General features: G+C 44.6%; 1 protein-coding gene across 1 annotated transcript in view; it reads right to left on the bottom strand.

The window, feature by feature from the left end:
* Positions 1-23,531, bottom strand: part of nrxn3b (neurexin 3b) — a gene marked incomplete at both ends in the record, with an annotated part of 267,959 nt that overhangs the window by 148,492 nt on the left and 95,936 nt on the right. Inside the window, 8 exons of the mRNA XM_079753357.1 lie at positions 11,090-11,209; positions 13,354-13,410; positions 16,168-16,341; positions 17,032-17,222; positions 18,935-19,203; positions 19,474-19,586; positions 19,702-19,821; positions 21,403-21,429. Coding sequence (XP_079609483.1) covers positions 11,090-11,209; positions 13,354-13,410; positions 16,168-16,341; positions 17,032-17,222; positions 18,935-19,203; positions 19,474-19,586; positions 19,702-19,821; positions 21,403-21,429 — 1,071 coding nt within the window. The remainder of the gene's footprint in view (positions 1-11,089; positions 11,210-13,353; positions 13,411-16,167; positions 16,342-17,031; positions 17,223-18,934; positions 19,204-19,473; positions 19,587-19,701; positions 19,822-21,402; positions 21,430-23,531) is intronic.

Here is a 23,531-nt window from a genome sequence, read left to right as displayed (position 1 = left end):
AATGGCTGAAAGCCATCTGAACTATTTCTCCTATTCCTCTTTTCTTTCTGTCCTTCGCAGCACCTGGACACTTCCCCCGGCCAGAACTGCCAATCAATCTCCACCTCTGGCCATGGCTACGAGACGGGTTGACGAATGACACGGCGCCATAACGAGCGCGCCCCGCACATGCTCTCTGTGACAGCACACGGTGCCCCAATTACCTGCATGCTGTTCAGACTGCTGCGTTTGACGTCTGTGTGTATGGCTCGGCGAAAAAAAACCCGCTATATTAGAGAAACGGTGTCCGTTTGACCCGGGGAACTGTGGATCATCCCTAGCGTCTGTCATTGGCTTAATGAGACCTTATGAAGTACTGGTCTGTGCGTCTGTGTCTTTTTACAGCTATTGATACAGTCTGGGGTATGAACGGTTTTCTTTAATTTATTCTTTATTGATCTATGAAAACTGAATTTGTGTCTTCCCCAAAATGGCTCTGTGTTGGTGTATGTGTGTATGTGGGGAGGGGAGCAAGGGAAGAGAGAGAGAGAGAGAGAGAGAGAGAGAGAGAGAGATACTGAATAGTGGAACTTGCTTCCCCAACTGTAGCCATGCCTCAACCTAGACAACCTTCACCCTGAACCAATACCTATCCATTCATAATCCATCCATCAAATATGTTTGTTCACCTTCAGCAACACAGAAAAGCAGAAGAAAAGAAGGAGAAGGGATGAGTGTGAAATATTATATTTCAGTTTGTGTCCGAGCAGTGTCTGTGTTTGTGTGTGTTTGTGTGTGTGTGTTTGCAAGCATTCTTGTGTTCGCCTGCGTGCGTGTGTGTGTGTGTGTGTGTTGCATTGTGTGTGTGGCCTATTGTGAGTACTGCATTGGCGCAATCGTGTGCAGTGTGCGGTGGGTAGGTAGGCTACTGTTACTTTCTGTCAATGACAAATGACTTGTTATTGTGTGTGGTCCCTCAATACCATCCACATAACACACTGTAAAAGTGCAGGGATACACTACAGAGGCGAGGAAAGTTAATGGGAAATACCCATCGATTCCACTGACTTCTACTCCCTCCAACCCTTTCATAGAAAAGTACATCAGGACCCTCGGAAGATGTGTGCATTTGTGAATGCTAATACTAAAGATAATGCTAATACCAATGCCAACACCAATACCAATTTTTATGCAAACACTAATGTTGATGCTTATGCTAAAACGAATATACATCGTAAAGATATGCAGATACAAATGCTAATGATAATACTTATGTGTATACAAACACGAATATTTGTTCATACACACATTTTCATTTTAGTGTTATTCACTAAAAATCATCATTTTTATCATTTGTTGGTCCAAGGTAAAATGTACACATGTTTGTAAACATACACGATCAGAAGCACGCACAAACATACTTGAATGTACCCACACACAGGAATAGACGGTACATCAGCGTCGGTAGACATAAAGGATTGCGACCCCGCAATATTATGCCGGGATTTTTTCAACAATTATTTCAAATAAAAAGAAACCGAGATGGAAAAGATTGGACAGATATTACATTTTCGTTGACATGCTGTCCTCGTCAAGAAACGAAAGATGGAGTCTGAGAGAGAGAGAGAGAGAGAGAGAGAGAGAGAGAGAGAGAGAGAGAGAGAACATTGGAAATAATCCACAAGAAATCGGAGTAAATTGGCATGCTACTTGTCCCTTAACAGAGCATGCGCAGTTTCAGAATACCTGACCTCCATGACTGATCCAAAACTAAGAAAATCCTTGACCAGGTACAGACTAAGTGAACAAAGCCTGGCCATAGAGAAGGGACACCAGAGACAGAACTGGCTCCCAAGAGAAGACAGACTGTGCCCCAAAACCAACTGGAAACTGAACTGCACTTCCTAACTTCCTGCCAGTTCCAAGACATCAGGAACACACACTTCCCATGGATTACACAGACATGCAATGAGAGATGACAGATGCGAACAATCTGCTAAATCTGTTGGGAGAAATACGACAATGTATGAGTGCAGCAGCACGATTCATGACCTGCTGTGATGAGAGATGCACCTCAAACTACCCAGAAACAGACTCATCCTACTGGACTTTAACCACCATTCTTTACCTACAATGTAAACATTTGTTTAAAATGACAATAAAGCTTTTCTAATTGAACTGTACTGATAGAAAGATAGAGTGATGGAGAGAGCGATAGAGAGAGAGACAGGGGGGGAAAGAATGGTAAAATGGAGTAGGCACATTATTCACCCATTGGAGGCATTAATATGGATTCCAATTTCATTGCTGTTCGAAGACAGAAGTTGAAAGCTATTAAAGAAGTATGGGGGGGAGGAATATTACCCATTGAGTATGCTCAATTATGAAAGACATATACACCACCTGCGGTCTGCAGCATTAACGGTCCGGTTTAAGACTACATCAAGTGTATTAACAGCGGACAGGAAAAGAAACAACCCTCAGAGGTTATACCATGAGGACATTCGAAAAAGATGGACCTGAGAGTGTAACACAGCAGTGCAAACGCCTGCAAACCTGCAGCCGCTCTCACAGGGTATTGATTGGTGCATCGAGAATGTGTTGCCGCCGGTGATTCCTGCAATGTTGTCGGGGAAACGTGTTCGGATGGATGTTTCCGTGGCGACCGAGGGGAGAGAAGCGGCACACGGAGGCGCGAAAAACCTTTCGACTAGTGTCAAGGTTATCCCCGACGCAGGAAAACCGATAGTTGCTGAACACTCACACTCTGTCAGGTGTTTGTTGTAAATATTTTCAAACCACAAGGACACACACACATGCAAACAGGCTATTGTGTCTCGTGTCCTTTTCACCCCTGTATCTCCTTCGCTGTCTCTCTCTCTGTCCATCTCTCGTTCTTTCTATACTTCTTATTTTATCTCCTCTCTCTCTCCCCCCTCTCCCACAGCACCCCTCTCACTCTCCCCCTCTGCCTCTCTCCCTCGACCCCCCTATTTCTCCTTCTCTCCATCTCCCTCCTTCTCTCCCTCTCTCTCTCTACCCTCTCCCTCTGTCTGTCTCTCTCTATCTCTGTCCCTTCATCGCTGTCTTTCCCCTTTTTCATTTATTTCCCCCTCGCTACCGGTTTTGAGGAAGGTAAAGGAAAATGTGAGCTGAAAAAAGGGAAAGGCTTGGACTTCACGCTGGGAGAGATATCGCCCTGCGTTATGGCTGTCCTCCCTGTGATGTAGCGCCAGACTTTTTTTTATCTCCTTCCTGCACCTTAGCCAAACAACTCAAATATATAGTCCCTACTTCAGCTACTCAGCTACTTTTATGTGGCTGGTTACGCCCCCCCCCCCCCCCGAAAAACAAAGTACAATAACCTTGAGGGGTGCAGACACAAGAGGCAAATAATCAATCCTAAGGTCGTTATTTGGTATTTCAACTATGGAAATATGTGAGAGTAGTTATTTTCGCCCCGCTAAGCTTGGGTCCGTGATTCAATACCCTCTGCAATAGGAACAGCGGTGATTGAATGAGGTTTATGATAAGAAATACAAACTGTGGGAGGAAATCCCCCCCCCCACACACACACACACACGCACACACACACACACACACACACACACAGACACACAATAGTCAGAAGAAACATCAACTTCAGTAAAATCTCTTGATATTGCATCTTTCTTTCTAGTATTCTTTAGTATTCAGTGATTTTGCAGCTTTGCCCCCGGGGCCCATGGGCTCCATACCACCGGTATATCCAATTATACCGGCTTTTTGTGTGTTGCCATGGTGACACAGTGATTGACACGAGTGGGAACCAGTCTTACCACTGTGACAAAATGCAGCAGAGGACAAGCATCATTAGCCTGTTCGGCCAATAGCAGAACTGCTTGTTAACCCCCCCCCCCCCCCACATCACTGAGAGCTTGGGGGCACACACAGTTTGAGCTTTAATAAAGATATTATATTTCCAGAGAGAGAGAGCGAGAGAGAGAGAGATGGAAATAGAGAGAGTGAGAGAGATGAAAGGGAGTATACCTCAGAAGAGGAATTAATATGTGCACTTATACATGTTTGAGCACAGTCTGTGTCCATGAGTCGCCGGTTGCGTTGAAGCATATGGTCTTTATCAATTTGGATCACGTGCAAGATCGAGAGGCGGTTGCCCCCCTCAAACGTGTGTACCTTCTGTCTCGTATCCAACGACATGGTGCATTTAGATATCCCGTGCTTCGCTCTCACGAGCTGTCACATATGGAAGAGTTGGAGTCATGTCATCAAAGGATCCGCATCGGTCCGATACACAGGTATTTTCATTTCGTTCAGAGGATGCGAGACTCAGCCTTACGTCCTCGTTATTGGACACGGTGTTCATATCGGTGGAGTTGTGTTTCTGATAGGATGGCCTCGTACCATACACAGCACAAACGCACACCACAGCTACCGTTGTGGTTCGATATCAAAGCAGAGATAATGACTACAAGGGTAGATTGTGAAGCTTTACAAACATTATGTTCTAGCAAGGTATATGTATATAACTAAAAAAGCCTGAAGCCCAGACCCATGTCTGGAAGGACACAAAATTAAGTTGGAGTATTTACATCATAAATTGACTAGAAACTAGCAAAGAAAATCACTTAATACAAACCGCACTAAAATATCAATCTGTGTCCTTTGCTACATTCAAATAATGTGATTAAAGTTCTTGTTTGTGGCACGCTACAAAAGCTAGACCAAACTTTCACTACTTATGATGTGGGCTTAACACTACTAGCCTATCGTTATTTTTCTCTATATATATATATATATATATATATATATATATATTGTAGTACAGTATAAAGGAAGATGATGTGTGAACCAGTGAACCGCTGATGAGTGGATTATGGGCTCCCAAGACAGGGGGTAATTTCAAGATGTACTCATGAGAACACTCTGTACCCCGAAGACACACAGAAACAGAAAACACACACTCTCCCTTCTCCTGGCCCGGTTCTGATCCAGACTGCGGTATTTATAGTAGATATATGCTCCGGTCGGCGATGTTCTCTCCCGTGACACGCCGCTCCACTTCTGTGCCCGGTTTTAGCCGAGAGGCGACTCGGTTCAGCTCTCGTTGAGCAACGGCTGGCCCCGGCACAGAGGCCGTCCGTAGCGGCGATGGGGGTTTACTGACGTTTTTATTTCCCTTTTTTGTTTTGCTTTGAGGTTCAATTTGCACGGACCGAGCTGCCCGGGCTGCTATGTAACAGTGTTTTTTTTTGTGAGTAAAGACCGCGACCCTGTTCATTGAACACTCCCTGGCAAAGAAAACACTTGCTCAGAGAAAGAAAATGTAATTATGGTATCATGGAAAGTGACTGCATATATGTCAAAACAACAGTCCTTGGAGATTTAATAATAATTGCATGTCTTGGTGATATAGATGTATTTTATAAAATGTTCTTTCAAAGGTTAATGTTTTTGAATCAATCTCTTAACATCTTGTCCTTGATCTCAATAGCCTATTTTTTTTGTCAGCAAGTACACTTTAAAACCCGACATCTCATCCATGTTGTCCCATTTTACTTTTATTTCCCGCCTCTTGTTGGTCCCAAAAGAACAACAGTTGGCCTAACTTGGCGGTCTAGCTCCGCCCTCTGACCCGGAGCTCTGCCCAGTGGAACTCTGGGAGTTGCGGTCCCACTAACCCCCGGCTTAGCACCTGTTAGCCGGCCCCAGTTTGCGAGCTGGGAACTACTTAATCCCATTTACGAAGACAGCTCCAGTTAAATTATTCAGCCCTCCAATGAAAACTACTCTGATATTCACAAAGGGCTCTATGAATATGCCTCCTCTTATCAACGTGTGTGTGTCTATGTGTGTGTGTCTGTGTGTGTGTACGGGAGTGTGCACATTCAAGTGTTTTGTGTGAGTGTGTGTGTGTGTGTGTGTGTGTGTGTGTGTGTGTGTGTGTGTGTGTGTGTGTGACTTTACGTCTCCGAATGAAAAGTGTACGTCTGTGCAGATGCTCGCGTACACTCACAGTAGAACAGAGATTTAGTTGTGGGAGCAAGTTTATGTGTGTGATGAAATGTTTGTGTGGCCCTTTATGTACGTTTGCGTGTGTTTGTATGCAATTATGGGATGGTGTGTTGAGTGTGTGTGGGTACATGCGGGCCTCTGCATTCGTTTTTTCCAGTGTAGTCTGCAACCTTCGCTGGGGCATGACGTCATCTCACCCTGTGCTCTCTCCTCGCGGAGTACTGCAGCAGCATGGCAGGCCGTCGCCGTAGCGACACAAGAATTAAGACAGGGGGAGGCTTCATGAAACCCTGTTCCCTATGATCCGGCCCAGAACAGGCCCAGCAGCATGCTGGGAGCCTGTGGTGACAAGGCTACATGGTTTCAAGCAAATCTTTTGTTTTGCTATTAGATTCCTTCTGACGACGAAAGAGGTATAGACTCTGTGGTCTATACCTCGTATAGAGAGAGAGAGAGAGAGAGAGAGAGAGAGAGAGAGAGAGAGAGAGGGGTGGGTGGGTGGGTGGGTGGGTGGGTGGATGGATGGATGGATGGATGGATGGATGGATGGATGGATGGATGGATGGATGGATGGATGGATGGATGGATGGATGGATGGATGGATGGATGGATGGATGGATGGATGGATGGATGGATGGATGGATGGATGGATGGATGGATGGATGGATGGATAGATAGATAGATAGATAGATAGATAGATAGATAGATAGATAGATAGATAGATAGATAGATAGATAGATAGATAGATATATAGATAGATAGATAGATAGATAGATAGATAGATGTGTGAGTGTGTGGACATGTTGAGCTCTGTCTGGGCAGGGGTGGACTGCGGCATCTGAGAGAAAGTTGTGCTTTTCTGACACTTATAGTAAAATACCACGGTGTGTGTGTGTGTGTGTGTAAGCTCCGTCTCAGCATCAGTTTATTTATTGTCCTCGACCGAGTGAGGGTTATGCCTCACGGACATATCTATTATAACTCTAAGGTGTTATAGTGGATAGTGAAGGTCCGTCTGAGCAGCGGTTTATTTAATAGCTGCGTCCAATGGAGGGTTAGGCCTCCCGGACACCAATAGTATAAAGCTGAGGTGTTTTGCGCATTACAATGCTCATACACAATGACGGTACTAAAAAAGTATCACAAAGTCATAACAATGGGGATAACACGACCCCCCTTTATTTCTTAAAACTCTCAAAATCTTTTAAAGTGAGAAAGTTGGAAACAGTGGGTTCACTGGCTCTTTAATCCCCAAAGGGAAATGTAAGTGTATGCGTGTGTGTATGTATGTGTGACTGTGTGTGTGCACGCTCATCATTTATGTAAGCTGCCAAGTCAGTTAGCCTGATGTGACCACACTTCGGCTCTGAGCGCATCTTTAAGAAGTCCATGAAGGACATTGGGGGGTTTCTTGCTGTAGGAGGGTTAGAGACAGAGAGAGACAGAGAGAGAGAGAGAGAGAGAGAGAGAGAGAGACAGAGAAAGAGAGAGAGAGAGAGAGAGAGAGAGAGAGAGAGAGAGATGGAGCCAGAGACATAGACGGAGACAGAGAGAAAGCAACTACAGATGTCCTGGCTGATCCACGCCTTTAAGTCTCTACGGCTGTAGTACACATGCACACCCTCACACACACACACACACACACACACACACACACACACACACACACACACACACACACACTCACACTCACACAATTGTTCTATTGGTACGTTCTCATTTGTTTACCATGTCCCTTTCTAAGATAAGATGCCGTGACCTCTGAGGGTATAGCTCTGTTATGTAAGCAGAATAATTGGCCTGGATGTGGAAGGAGGAGGAGGAGGAGGAGGAGGGAGGAGGGAGGAGGGAGGAGGAGGAGGAGGAGGAGGAGGGAGGAGGGGAGGAGGAGGAAGAGGAGGAGGAGGAGGAGGGGAGAACCAGAAGAGGAAGATGGATTCTTCATTACTCCTCTCAGCTCTCCCTGAGCCTCACACTGGTGCTCCGTCATGTATTAAAACGGAGGGCCGCTTGAGAGACAGGGGGGAGGGGGGGAGGAGAGGGGGGTTGGGGGTAGGAGAGGAGAGGAGAGGGGAAGAGGGACCGAAAGGAGAGGAGAGGAGGAGAAAGGAGGGCTGAGAGCAGAAGAGAAGGGGGCTGAAAGGAGAGGAGAGAGTAGAAAGGAGGAGAGGACAGGACAGAGCTAGAGAGACCAGAACAAGAGAGCAAAGAGGAGAGAGGAGGAGAGGAGAGGATGGCAAACACAAGAGCCTAGAGAAATGGGCGATGAGCATGACAAAAGCAGCCAGCCAGAATCAAGCAGGATAAAAATGCTAAAAAAAGATCCCAGATTCTTTTTTTTTCTCCCTTTTTTTTTTTGTTTCCCAAGGAGCGCTGGGCACAGCGTACACCTCAAAGCCCTCTTGAAGCTGCTCCAGGAGCCGGCCGCACACCGCAAAGAGCCCCGCAAGACTCCCATTCTGTCTTGTACCGTTAAGCAATGGTGCCCAGTCACACAGCACCAGCTGTAGGGGAACACGGGAATGAATGGAAGCGGAGCAGACAGCTCCTGGCTGCCTTACTTCTCCACCCCGCAACGATTCCTGTTGGCTACAGTCGGGTGGAGTACGTATGAGGGGTGGGTGATAGGGTGTCGGGGTATGGGGGGGGGGGGGGTGCTTGAGGCCAACACATCGAATAAGGTAGAGAGAAGAAAGGCGGGAAATGCTCTGTGACACATTATCTACAGGCACAGATGTCCCCTTTGCTTTTTGTTACTATTCCAGACCGCGTTTTGTATTATTTTCTACAGTGCACTGATAGGAGGGGGCGGATTATTAGTTGTATTTGCCACCGACTAATACAACATGAAAAATGGAGAGAAACAGACCATCAACTGCATTTCACTATTAAAGTTATGCTATGGGACTCACCGTATAGGGCAACACACACACACACACACACACACACACACACACACACACACACACACACACACACACACACGGACACACAAAGACACACACACACACACACACACACACACACACACACACACACACGGACACACGGATACACACACAGCTGAATTGGTTTGACTAAAAGAAGGGAAGGTGAGGAGCAAGAAAGGAAGGAAGGAACAAGTAAAAGAAAGAAAGAGACTGCAATGTAGGCAAAGAACGGCGGCTTGCCTTTGGAACATGAGCGTCCCTATCCAGGGCTTTACTGCCCCCTAGTGGTCTGCTTCTGAGTTGCTTAAAAATGTCAACATCATAGTCAACATAGTCAAGGCATCTTGCGAGGTAAGATTAATGCAATTTGCGAGGTAAGTAATGAGCATCTTATATCTTCACCAGACAGATATCAGGAAAACTGCAAGCTGCTGATGATATCAATAAAACTGCAAGACACACCACAGAGGTATGTGACCATAAATGTACAGAAAGAAAGACATAACGAACGAAAGACCAGAAAAAACAAACTAAATAAAGAAACATCAAAAACAAAAGGGCAGATTGAACGACGCCCCGACGCTCCCCTCTGGGATACTGACAGGCGTCAACATGAAGGCGGCAGACATTTTAGCTGGGAGGAGACAAGCGGGCGTGGCAGAGTGTTAGCTGTGTCTTGTGTCTAACATGTCTGGTGTCTGAGTGTGTGTGTGCGTGTGGGGGGGGGGATGCCACCTCATTACCCTGGCCCAGCCGCGCTGCGCCCTCGCTATTAGCCGCTAAATGGAAGACCTCTAGCTGCCGTCACCGAGGGGAAGCCCCCCGTCGTTATGGGGATAAGAGAGATACACGCATGACTGCGCACACAAAAATACATGTGAGGGAACACACACACACACACACACACACACACACAAGCGTACACATGTGGACACATACATACGTCATCGTCGTCTGCTGCAATACACAAACACAGACACACAGACACACACATCATGGCACACTGTCCCACAAATAAACACTCGCACACACATACATCATTGTCCGCTGCCACACAGAAACACACTGCCATGCACACGCTCACACATAAACACATCATGGCATACTGCCCCCCACAGACATACACACACACTCATACACACGCTGGCCCCAAACCACACACACACACATTCCCAAATCTACCGTCTGACTCAATGGGAGATGTGTGAAGGGCGTCCATGAAAAGGGGAAGGGAGGCACCGGAGGATATATTTGACACTCATGCCGAGAGGCGGAGATTTGCTCAAAGCCAGAGATATAAAAGCTTGTCGGATCAGAAACAACCGGCCTAGACTGCAGCAAAACACCCAGCAAAGCAAACAAACACAGACACACACACACACACACAAACACACCAACAAAGACATGCATACACACACAAGCACACACATACAGACTTACAAACACACACAGACACAGACAAGCACACACACACACACAAACACATAAACCCACCCAAACACAGACCAACATGTGACCACAGACACACAAACAGAAACAAACACACAAACACATACACACTCACACACACATTCACAAAGACTTAACAAATATAATCGCTCCCTTTCTCACCCACACACAGACTCACACTCTGAGACATACACAGCCTCCGACCTCTGCAAATGTCACTATGGCTTCTTTCAAAAGATCTATGGAAGGTTTACAACAACGTAATCATGTTAAAGACACACTGGAGCTCCGTCTTAGGAGAGGATGCGTGTGAAGTTCCAGAGAGGAGGCGGCCATGCAACCAAATGCAAGGGGAACATAACGTGGTAACCAAGAAATGTGTGTGTGTGTGTGTGTGTGTGTGTGTGTTTGGTGGTGGTTTGTGTTCTTATCCTTTTGTAAAATGCTTGTAGACACACATATCACATATGGACACCAGTGTGTGTTGTGTGTGTGTTTGGAGGGGGGGGGGGGGGGGGGGGGACAGTGTGCCATGATGTGTGTGTCTGTGTGTGATTGTCTGTGTGTGATTGTCTGTGTGTGTGTGTGTGTGTGTGTGTGTGTGTGTGTGTGTGTGTGTGTGTATGGCGGGGCCTGCGGCGAGGCCATCAACAGGGCAGGGCACGCAGCGTGGCGTTGTGAGTGCCTCAGGGGGCAGGCGTATCGGGTCGACTCACGGTCATTGCAGTGGGTCCCGGTGTAGGAGGTCATGGTGCAGTCACAGGTGAAGTTCTCCCACTGCTGGATGCACACGCCCATGTTGGTGCAGGAGTCCTCCTGACAGGTGGTGCTGGGCCCTGGAAGGAGGAGCAGGAGGCGGAGGGACGGAGGAGGTGGACGGAGGTTGGGTAGAAGGACGGTGGAGGGAGGAGGTGCAGAAGAAGGAAGGAGGGAGGAGGTGAGAAGGGATGGTTGAGGAGATGGAGTTGGTGGATAAGACAGAGGAGGTGGAGGAGGAAGAGGAGAGAGTGGAGGAGGAGGATGTTGTGGAAGAGGAGAGGGAGAAGGGGAAGAGGATGATTAGGAGAGGAGAAGCAGGGAGATAAGTAGGAAAGAAAGAAAGAAAGAAAGAAAGAAAGAAAGAAAGAAAGAAAGAAAGAAAGAAAGAAAGAAAGAAAGAAAGAAAGAAAGGGAAGAGCAAAGGAAGGAAAGAAGAAAGAAATAGAGAAGGAGCAATAAAAGAAAAAGACAGAAACAAGGGATAGATTCATAGAGAAAGTATAAGGTAGGAAAAGACAGAAAAGAGAGCAGCAAAGAAACAAAGCAGATGTTGAAGGAAAGATAAACACAAAGACAGAGACAGAGAGACAGACAGACAGAGAAAGACAGAGTCAATACCTTAAAAAAAAAGAAGAAGAAATTCTGGCTTGTGGATGCTTAAATATTGCACGACCCATGCAGGAGGAACACTCTCTGTAGAGAGAGATAGAGAGAGAGCTGCTTGGAGAGAGAGCGAGACGGTGAGCGAGCGATAGGAGTGGACAGTGACACCTCGGGGCCCCCCAGGGAGACCACCTGGGCTGTAACTGAAACAACCTGCTTCTCAATCTGTTTTTCACAACGGCCAGCGCTGAAAACACACGTTCCAAACCTGACACACAGCAGGAGGGATTTATTTTTTTCTGCTGATTTTTTTTGTTCATCTCTTCCATCTTTTTTTTTCTTTTTTCTATTTTGTAAAGGTGGCGAGGTTGCCATAGCAGCAACAGCATTGTAATTCACCATGTGTGCCGTCGGAAGTTGAAACAGCCAGTGCAGCAAAGCACACTTCTGAGGGTTTCTTCCTCGTCGTCGTTGGCGTAGTTGGCGTAGAAGCAATGGCCGCCATGTTCAATGCTCGCTGCCTGTCCCTGGAGGAGGCAGCCATTAGGCCCTGAGAGCACACTGTCCACACCTCCTTGTTCCTCTCTCTCGGCCTCAAAGTCTCTCTCTCTCTCTCTCTCTCTCTCTCTCTCAATACCACATTTACATGCAAACCGCTCCACAAAACAAAAAAATCCAAAATGGCGTTTGTTTGTCTTTCTTCAAGATGGCCACCTACAACACCACAGCATTTCGTTGTCTGTGGACGTGGAGCAGGCAAGACGAGACACAGAACAATGCGGTCACGGTGCGGTGGTGAATTTCACCCGACGATACGTTAGTGAGGAGAGATGGCGAGGATCCTCTAACATATCGGGACACTTGTGAGACAGACAGACGGACGGACGCCATGTGTACGTCGTACAGGGACATAAATGCAATCGGTGGAGTGACGGCGAAGAATGCACATAAACACTTGAGAGTACACATGGAGTGCATGTCCGTTCCTATGCACTTCAGTGGACGTACATTGAGAAGGGGCGGGGCATCTCTTCCCACCCTACTGTATACATGCCTTCATGGTACATATATGTATACTAAATACACACTTTACATACATACACACACGCACAAACACAAACACACGCATACAATACATACAGACTCAGAGTCGAAACACCATCGCATATCCTCCAGAGAACCAAATTAAAAACAGACGTTTATAAAATGAAGAAATGAGCTGCCATGGATGGAGAAAATGCAGGTTAACCATGGTGTGGTTGGAGAGTAGTGACAGTTCTGATGGAAGACTAAATGAACAGGAGAAGAGCGATAGTGTGTAGAGGTGAAACGTTTTGCCAGCTGAAAGTGCATTTACTGTGTAATGGACAATAAAGGTCATCACCCATGATCACCCGGCCCTCCCCCACCCCACCACCCCACCTACCCTCTTAAGATGCACGTCCCCTCGGATGAATCCGCATCGAATGTGCATGCTTGATTACGCACAGGCGAATGGTGGTGGTGGGGAGGGGAGCATGGATGCATGCGAGCGGCCATGCAACGTGACGTATGGATGGGCAACGTGTAGTGCTCTTTTTGTTTGCGTAAGTGTTCGTGTTGGAGTGTGGGTGCGTACGTTTTTGCGAACGACCGGCTAGTTTACTGTTTGAGGTTCTCGGTGGATGGGTGCTCTCTGGAAAAAACAAAACAAACAAAAAACCTAAATGTATAATCTTTATTGAAGAGAGAGAGACAGAGCATGTGAGAGTTTGGGAGAGAGAGAGAGAGAGAGAGAGAGAGAGAGAGAGAGAGAGAGAGAGAGAGAGAGAGAGAGAGAGAGTGTATATCCTTGAATCATCTTAACAGCAGCTGTGATGTGATAACAATAGCCTTGTCTATTTTCATGCGCTTAACATAAGAGTCAGTCTTTTCCCTAATGGCATACTTTACTCCCATATGTTTGCAACCCAACACACAAAACTCCTGTCTTACACAACTTCATGTAGTAACGTTTTACGTAAACTCATGTCTTTTATGTCCCTTTCTATGTAACTACTTCAAAAAAAGCATACACTTTTATAATTTATAAATGTTGTGTGTGATTGTTTTCTTTTTATTCTGTTCTGTGTTTCAACATAGCCTATTAAAATAATAATAATTTGAATTAAATTAAAGACCTTGAGAATACATTAAATTAGGGTGATTTTTGTACTTCCTTTGCACTTAACGCCCCTGCAATATTCTTGCGGTGAAAAGATCATTAACATTTTCTTGAAATTATTAGAAAAATTAACACCACCGACACGATTTGATAATCGCTTTTCACTACTATAAAATGTTGCTATTCAGACAGTGAAAGAATGGCCTCCCACTTGAGTGTAATTATCATAATGTACTCAGAATAAAATGAGTGTGTGTGCACGCGTGTGTGTGTGTATGTGTGTTTGCGTGACGTGCGGGCGTGTGTTTTTCTTGGTAATATGAATAGGGTACGAGCGATTTATTCCCATCAGCAGAGACGACGAGGTGTTACATATCAAGATTTCAGTTATAGAACTAAGCAGAAAATTCCGGAAAGGAATCAGCAGCCTTATCGAATACAGCTGGTTTTCTCTCTCAGAACGACACAGAGCCCCTACTTGATTGGTTTACTGCAAATTCCCTGGGTCTAATGGGAATTTGCAGTAAAAAAAAGGACAGTAGCGTTGAAATAAACCACAGTGAACTTATTGCCATTTAAAGCCCTTTCAGGACACAAAATCATCTTAAGATCTTATGAAGTTTGTTTAAGAGTACACAGAGTTTTTGACCGAAGCAATAAAGTCAAAAAGTTTGATTGAGTTGCTAACACCCCAACCTAGTTTAAATGTACTTTTTGAGTTATAGCACTGGAGGAGATGTACTTTATTTATTTATTGCAGGCTGTAATGAAATATGATACCTTATTATATGCACTGTATAGTATATAATAAATATCCTATATATATGCAATATATTATTTATTTATGTATGTTTAAAGAGTAAGAGGGCATATGTCAGTTTGTGGGATTGTGTGTCTGTGTGTGACTCTTTGTCAAGGTGTACGTGTGTGTGTGTGTGTGTCTTTGTATCAAAGTGTACATGCATGTGTGTGTGAGTGTGTTTGCATGTGTGTATGTCTGCGTGCATGAATGTGTGTGTGAGTGTGCCACTGTGTACCTAAGTATGCACGAATGTATGGTTGTGTGTGTTCCCCTGCCGTTCCCCGGTGTACCCCCCCATCTACTTGCGATGGAAGCAGGCTCCCCCCTGACCTCCATTCTGTATGTCTCACACTCTCCTGAGGAGGTGAGAGTGGGGGTGACTGCTATACCTTTAATACAGTCTGGACTAGGCTGGCCCTGGCTGACCAGGGACACACAGCCGGCCAGAGCCCTGCATGCTTATGGATGAGCAGCTGAACCCTACATACACACACGATGCTGCCGTACGTCGGAGCACCGCACCCCCCCCCTATTCATCTCCCTGCACCTTGACCCGTATTGGATTGGGACTCAAAATCATTTTGTAATATTCTCTGAATCTGCCTTCTCCCTCTCATTCAATGTCAATGTTGTTCATGTTTGTTGCTTGATGTCTCTACTTGTCTTTATATTGTCCATATTTGCTTATATATGTCTGCATACATATCGATACATATTTAGATATGTTTATATGTGTACACAGTATATCTTTAGATATGTGTTTATATTTGCCGATATAAGTCCCTGTATCGTCCCAATCAAATTTGGGGGGTGATATTGCCATGGTGAGAACCCACAATGCATTGCACACAGCAGTCTTTCAGACAGGCAGGCCTTTTGAAGAGCCAAGAGTCAAACCCTCTACCTTGCAGGTCAGCTTTGGTGAAACCAACTTTGTTAAAGAACACGACACAACGAAACAGGACAAGGTAAACAAAACAAAAACAAGAGAAACGGTTAGTGAGGGACCGTTTGTGGGTGAGCTACTACCAAAGATTTTAGTGGGAAAGGAACATTTAAAGGTGGTTAATATGTTAGTTTGATTTCAAGAAGAAACAAGTGGTCAGAAAATAAGGTTGCAAGCCCAGGATAACGTGTTTTTTCACAATAAGCATAAATAATAATGTTAATCTAATACTGCCCTCTAGAGGTTGTATAAGGTAACTGCAGGGACATGCATGAGGTCACATTAGCATTTCTAAATAATCTTCGATTACGACAAAGCAAATTAGAATTTTGGTGCATTTGGAAGATTAAACACCACATTACCCTGTAATGGAAATTCTAATTTACAATATGGAAATTGCTAATTCCATTCCTTTAACGCTAAAACTCAACACCAATACCCATGTCAACACGACGCTGTGATTAACTGCCATCATAAATCCAAGAGCCTCCATCGCTCCTCTAGATGGGGTCAAAGGTGAGAGGTCAGAGTTCAAATGTACCTTCACAACCGCGCTCCACCTGCCCGCTGCGGAACAGGGCGTCGTTGATGAGGTCGGGCAGGCGCCCGTTGAGGTCCACGGAGGCCAGGCAGCCCTGGAAGCCCTCGCGGGAGACCACCAGCTTGGGGAGACTCTGGTACATGTTGGGGCCCAGGCCCCCGATGAACAGATCACCTAGAGGGGGAGGGAGGGGGGAGGGAGGGGGAAGGGAGGGGGAGGAGGGGGAAGGAGAGGAGGAAGTCAATGTATTGATGAATAAATCATTTATGAAATGGTTGATTGAACATTATTCATTTTATTGGTATGATATACATTATGATATACATTATGTAGATATTGATTTTGTTCAAGGTTAACTTACTAACTGGAAATAAGAGATACTTTTTTCTTATTAAGGTAGACCTTTAAATGAAGTTACCGTGTATATATATATATTGTATATATACAAATAATTGTATATTCATCCAAACTACTTACGTTGAGCTGATAACAATAAATCCCATTCATTTGATCGAAAATATATGCAAAGCGATAGATTAGGTATAGAAGTTAGGATGCTAACAGGGCAGCTTTGCCACAACTTGATGACAACGCTGCCCAGATGTTACTGTTTATATCCACAAGGGGGTGCCACTGAGGCCCTACTTTAATGCTGATTACATATTCAATAGTACTTTTGCTGTGGTATGGCTAGCTTAAAACGAGGCATCTCATCACCGCAACGAAGAGAGGAAGAAATAAGCTAATTATGCTAATTCTACATAGCTATGTTGTTTAGCGTTTAGGTTCAAATGTCGACTACCAGACACTTCTTAAGTACATCGTACATAACCCAAAAATAGCGAAAAAGAGTCAAGACTGTACCTTTGAGGTCCAGGTTCTTGGCTCCGTTGACGTTCTGCGTGACCGACTTGGAGTCCACCTTGAGGGTGTGCGTGTTGGTGGCGTCCCGCGTGATCACCACGTTGTGCCACTGGTTGTCGTTCAGCTGGCTGTCGCTGTTCCCCTTCAGCAGGCTGGGCCCATTCCCCAAGTCAAACACATAGTGGATGAACCTGGCAGGAGCAGAGGAAAGGACAGGGTCCAGGACAGCGTTCATACAAACTGTGGGTCAGGAACCCAGAACTGGGCCGCTGAGGCAGTGGCTACTGGGCTGATTATTGACTGTTTAAACCCGCACTTCAAGCTTGGTGATATGTGCACCCAATACTCATTGACCCATCAGACCCAGGGAATTTGCAGTAAACCAATCAAGTCACGTCACTCTGTACACTGATTGAACCAAACACTGATTGAAAACGGACACTCACTTAGTTAGAAATTAATTATAATTAGCCAATTAACGTTGTGTATAAATGAAAGCTGTTTTAATGGAGATCTACGGGGGCCCTGGTGCTGAGGGGTCAAGCAGTCTCGGGCCCTGGCTTAAAGGGACAGTAGTCACGTTTCCATCAAGTGGTTGGAGCGGAAAACTACACACATTCTAGGGCTTGTCATATCCTTTTGATAACATCCTCTCTTTTGTCCTGATATTTAGTGGAATTGCGTTGTTTTCCATCTAAAATAGCTGTAATGTTTTTTTCTTCGATGAGAGGAAGCAAGGAAAAGTTTTACCTCTTCAGCGGTCCACACGTATCTATTATTCACATTGGCCATCTGTTCCATGGACGTAATCAAAGGATACATTATACATATTTATAATTCGAAATTCGTCGCAGCCTTTATACCACGGATACTCCATGGTCTATAGCATATAACCGCGTTTTCTGATTACAGTTTAATGCATTTTCCACAATGTACCAGCTCTCGTTTTGAAGGGCTGAACAGACTGGAATTACTTAGTAGGTGTCCATATGTCAGGGATTAATGGACACGGTATAATTAAAGGATATGCAAACATAGACATCCTATATCATATTTATATATATGATATAGGATGTCTATGTATACAAACGCTTAAAAATATATTTATATTGATGCTACAAGTTGATGTCGGAAGGGTTGCTATGGCCGGTCGTTATGCGAAAATCGGAAGGACGTTGTCAGTCCTGTGTGTTCAATGTTCGCTACGTCACAGCTGTTTCAAAAAGTGTGTTACCATCTCCCATTTTGCGCATTAACTCTTTTTCGCATTTCTCAAAAACCACCTCGAGAATTAGAGGATTTTTATGCGAATTTTGGTGTTTCCATCACCGTTTACTAATTCGATACTTCAAAATTTGCATAAAATCAGGGGGATGGAAACGCAGCTAGTGTGTGGAATTGAGTGGCATCCAGCAGCACAGACTTGGCAGAAATGTTACACAATATTCATAAGTATGTTTTAATTAGTAAAGATTCCCATGAAACACAGTTCAACAGCCAGTCAGAGAGGACACACACCACAGTCATTTCCTTTTTGTGAATGCTCAAAGTCTCGCATCTCCTCACCGATAGGGTCATAATCTCACACATTGCGACATCAATCCACACTTGCTCCACAATTGCGATTGCGATTTAGCATGCGATTTTTCTTTTTAAAGTTCCTTATGTTCTGTATTATTTACACAAGCAATAAATCATTCTTTAGTATGACCAACACAATATTGGAAGCAGTCACCATAAACTACTCTTTCCTTTAGGCCAGGCCTATGTGTTGAGATGAATGTATATTTATATGAACTTAAAGAGATTAATCAAATCTTTATTGAACTAATAAATCAAAATCTTACTGATCTCATTCTCCAACAATAATCGTTCAGCCCTACCCCTAACCCCCCACGCTCACCCTTTGACCAGCTCCACAGCGATGAAGTCGTTGCCATCGCCGCTGTTGAACAGGATGAAGCCGTCGGAGGAGGTGGTCTTGAACTGGAAGAAGAGGTGCATGGTGGTGTAGGCCTGCAGCGTGGCCAGGCCCAGGTAGCTGCCCTTGCTCCTGAAGGTCACGGGGTCGGCGATGATGGAGCGCATGCCGAAGCGGGCGTTGAGTTCGCAGAAGTCAATGTCGCCGTTCTTGCACATGTCAATGTACTGCATGCCATTGAACTTCAGGCCCTGGGAGAGTGGAGGAGGGGCGAGAGAGAGAGAGAGAGAGAGAGAGAGAGAGAGAGAGAGATGAGAGGATTTACAAAGGAGGGGTTTACGAAGTATAGATGCCAAAAATTTTACTTTACTTTCATCATTTATTCATTTTACAGATGAGATCCAGTGCATTTTAGACACTGGGGATCGAACCCAGAGCCTTTTGCCTGGGAGTCAAACACTCTCACCACTACCATGACTGAGTGAATGGAGGATGATTGGATGAATGAGGAGGAGGCCTACCTGCAGATGGCCAATGAAGGAGGAGGGGGAGGAGGAGACAAAGCGTTTCTCCGTCAGGATGCCCGTCTCCACGTTGTGAAACTCCAGGCGGGTGTGGTCGCCCACCATCTGACCTGAGAGTGCGAGGGGCGTTTAAAAACACAGGAACTCAACAAACAGCATTTTCCCATGAATGTTGTCGGCAGCTGTAAATTGAGTTTACATTCCTCCCTTCCTCGACAGAAATACCTTCAGCCACGTCCTCGTCCACCGTGAGCTTGAAGTTCTTCCCGCGGCGCACCACTCTGACCGCGTGCCACTCGTTGTCGTTGAGTTTCTGACCAGCGTAGATCACCTCCGGACCCTTGCCTGAAGATGAAGTTGCGTTAGTCGAGGGAAGGGGGGGATGTCACAGCGAAAACCAAGTCTTTGTTGTACGATTCGTTTGGGGTATTTTCACACTGACTATTAAAGAGTGGCAATGGATTTGAAAATGCTTAAATATTTGACGAGTAGCTCTGCGTTTTCATATTCTCTTTGTAGTCGTGTTTGTGGTGTGTTGTGGTAGGCCTAGGCAGCTAGGTGCGTTTGCGATTGTTATTTTTTGTATATTCTTTGACTTTTCAAACAAAGACTTGGCTTGGGTTTCACAACAGAGGAAAAATGTAAAACATATGTTTGCAAGTGATATGTTTGCTGTTACTCATACGACGACTCACCAGGAACATATTTTTGTAGGTTGGCCTGTGTCGTGCCCTCTATAAGTGTGTTTCAAACGACAACCGCCAGATGGAGCCATTGCTAAAGATTGAAACAGAGCCGTACTGGCCAGTTTGGCTTCTTGCTCTTTAACGTGACCTTAAAACATCTTGCCTAGATGCAATCTTTGATCAGTGAAATTAAATCACACGTCAGATGACTACTTATTACCGACAAAATGAGCTGTCCGAACTAATTTGTCTCTGACGTTCTTATCTAAGGGATTGATTATGTAAATTATTATGCAATTATACATGAGTTGTTCTGGTGATTTAATCCCTTTAGAAAGGCAATTATTTTTTCATGGTTAATATTTGTCATTGGTAAAAATAACCATATTTCTGTGTCGACTATTTGTGTGTGTGTGTGTGTGTGTGTGTGTGTGTGTGTGTTTGTGTGTGTCTTAAAAAGTATGGAGATTCTCCAATTTTTCATTGGAGATTACCTTTTGGATGATTAATCAGTCTCATTAATTATCATCATCATCAGCATAATTAAGCGTGTAAGATCTGTTACTAAGATTTAATGAGCCATAACACACCCATACGCACACACAGTTTTAAATGTGTGTGTGTGTGCATGTGTGTGCTTGTGTGCGTTGAAGAGAGATGGTGCGTGAAAACCCCAATATAAGTATTAGCAAGCATATCACTTGAACAAATACTAACATAAATATCACATGATGAACATGTTAAGCAAAAAGATATATCCTGGAAAAGTACAAAAGAAGTTGCAGAAATTATTATTTTGCTGTCAGTGGATTATAGAGAGTAACACACTAAATAATACTAGCCATAGATACAAATCAGAAATACTGGGCACCGACAAAGTAGTCGGCTGAGTTAATTAGAAAAATGCAACTAAAACATGAATCCAGCAGTAATAGCTTAATTTACTTTGATGTCAACAGTAATTTATTATTAAATCGTTTTCTTATCTTGCGCAATCCTCTTATCGCTCCTCCAGCAGTCACACATGCACACACACATATACACACAAACCCACATCATATAAACACACACACACACCAACCATATAAACACACACACACACGCAAACAGCACGCATGCACACACGCACCCACGCAAGCACGCACGCACGCACACACACACACATTAAACACACCACTCTATTAATTAAAGAAACATCAGATTGAAGGTAGAATTCTCCAGAAGCGGAGTGGCGACTTACTGGAGTTACAGTTTATCCTCACACAGTCTAGATGGGGGAGGGGAGGGCGAGAACAAGGTGACAGATGAAATCGCATCCTTCAAGGTTATCACTGCAGACTTCCATTAGAGTACAAAGTAACGCCACCTTCCCGGGGATGGTCACATGACCACGACGACCATCTTTTTTATTTTAACCCACACAGGTTTTGGTTGAGTTGCTGTCGTAGTTGTTGTTGTTATGTCAGGTTGAGGCCAATACTGATGGTCTGATTGGCCTTTTTCTAGAGTCAATTCATTGGCTAATCATCAATGTTCTGCCGGTTTGGTTATTGAACCAGTTGACTTTACAATTTGGAATTTCTAGTTGAAATGGATCAACAAAGATTGATCACCTGTCATGTTTTTAATTATATTCTTATGTAATGTGTTTTCAGCATACTTTGTTCAAAGTGAAATTGAACCTGATACATGGATTAAAAGAAATGGTCGCTTGGAAATAAAATGGCCACGTCGATCTCCCAACCCTCCCACTCTCCAAAGAGAATGATCGGCTTATGTGCAGACCGTTGCCTCAATGATTGCCTTCTTTTTGTTTAAAGGCAAAGTTCCAAACATCTTTGGCTTCGTTTGCCAAACACATTGAGAAAATGTAAAATCTCATAATAATTTGAATGGCTGTGTTTTGCGTCAAGAGGCGTCTAGAGTTCACAGGGTTGGGATCAACGTGGCCATGTCCCTTCATGTACCATCAACCACGACAGGAGAGTGGAAACAAACAGCCCGGAGCCAGACAGCACCCAGCACCGTACAGACGGACTCACACTCTCTCTCTGAGATAACCCTAACTGTCCATCTATCCCCGTCTGTTCCTTCTCAGTCGATATCCTATCTCCGGTTCCCTGTATAACGGCCACTGCTCTCTGAAAGCAACAGTTTTGTATTTAATTGTTTTGTGTGGTTACTACAAATTTGGGTATTTGGTATTGGACTATTATTATGTTGTAGGTGTGAGTAAATGAGTGTGTTATTATGTTGTAGGTGTGAGTAAATGAGTGTGTGTAATTAAGAGTGTGAGTAGCTTGTCTTGCATTCCTATAGGTGTGAGGACCAATTGTGGTTATCAATCGCCTTTGGATCCCTTATTGAAAATCTATCTTAAGATGACGATGGTGGTCAATGATTCTCCGTTCTCCTACGCCTCCCGCTCCTCCTACGTCTTTCTCTCTCTACAGGAAGTGTGCCTTGGGACGGGGGTCCCTGTAGAAAGTGCTGGGGGTCTCGCAGGGGGTTCCAGGCTGTTTGCCATGCAGGCCGCAGGCTCTGGGCCGTTGAAGGGGTGAGTGCCATCTTAAAACAAGGTATGGGGGTGGGGGTGGGACGGGGTGATTCGCAAGACTATAGAGAAACCGTGGTGTAACCTGCTACTGTGAGGAAGAAGACAAAAGCAAAGAAAGGGTTGAGAAAAAATAACTCACAAGAGACACAATGAGATTGAGACTAGTAAAACTAGTAAAATGTTGAAATGTGTCTCAAAAGAGTGATGTTGTCAATTTATGAAGTGAATGATCTGATATATGTCCAGAATTGGCATTTTTTTTCTGTAGGGGGGCTTCATGTAGGCAAATAAAGCAAAATTCTGATTAACACGCGCAGTGTTGTGACCAGTTAATTGAAAGGGGTATAAACGGTGTGTCTTGCATGGAGTCTAATACATTTTGTGGCATATATGTTTAGATAGAAAACACATGTGGTAGAATGGATGTGGTGATCAGATGTTAAGACTCGTATGGACACAGTGAATTACTCGATGGAGATAGCTAGCATCAAAGCAGAACACAGTACGCTCCAGGCAAATCAAAAATAATATATACATGCAACTACAAAGGCAAACTTCCAAACGCATGATAAACAAAAAACGAAAACACGTTTTTAGCATAGCTCCAGGATACGTCAAAACATCCAACTCGATAAACGGGAAAACAAACAAAATGTAAAAACACACTACCAAAAACGATAAAACATCTAACAATAAACACGCAAAAAACCCCACAACTTTTAAAAATCACCGACTGCCGAGATGAAGTTCAGCCGGCCGGCCAGCAGGGGGCAACGACGGCAACGGTGGTGGTGGCGGCGTTGGCTCTTTCT

The sequence above is a fragment of the Pollachius pollachius genome (genome assembly GCF_949987615.1).
Source record: "Pollachius pollachius genome assembly, chromosome: 16".
NCBI classification, from domain to species: Eukaryota; Metazoa; Chordata; class Actinopteri; order Gadiformes; family Gadidae; genus Pollachius; species Pollachius pollachius.
Note: the sequence above shows the minus strand (reverse complement) of the source record. Positions and strands in the feature narration are given on the sequence as shown.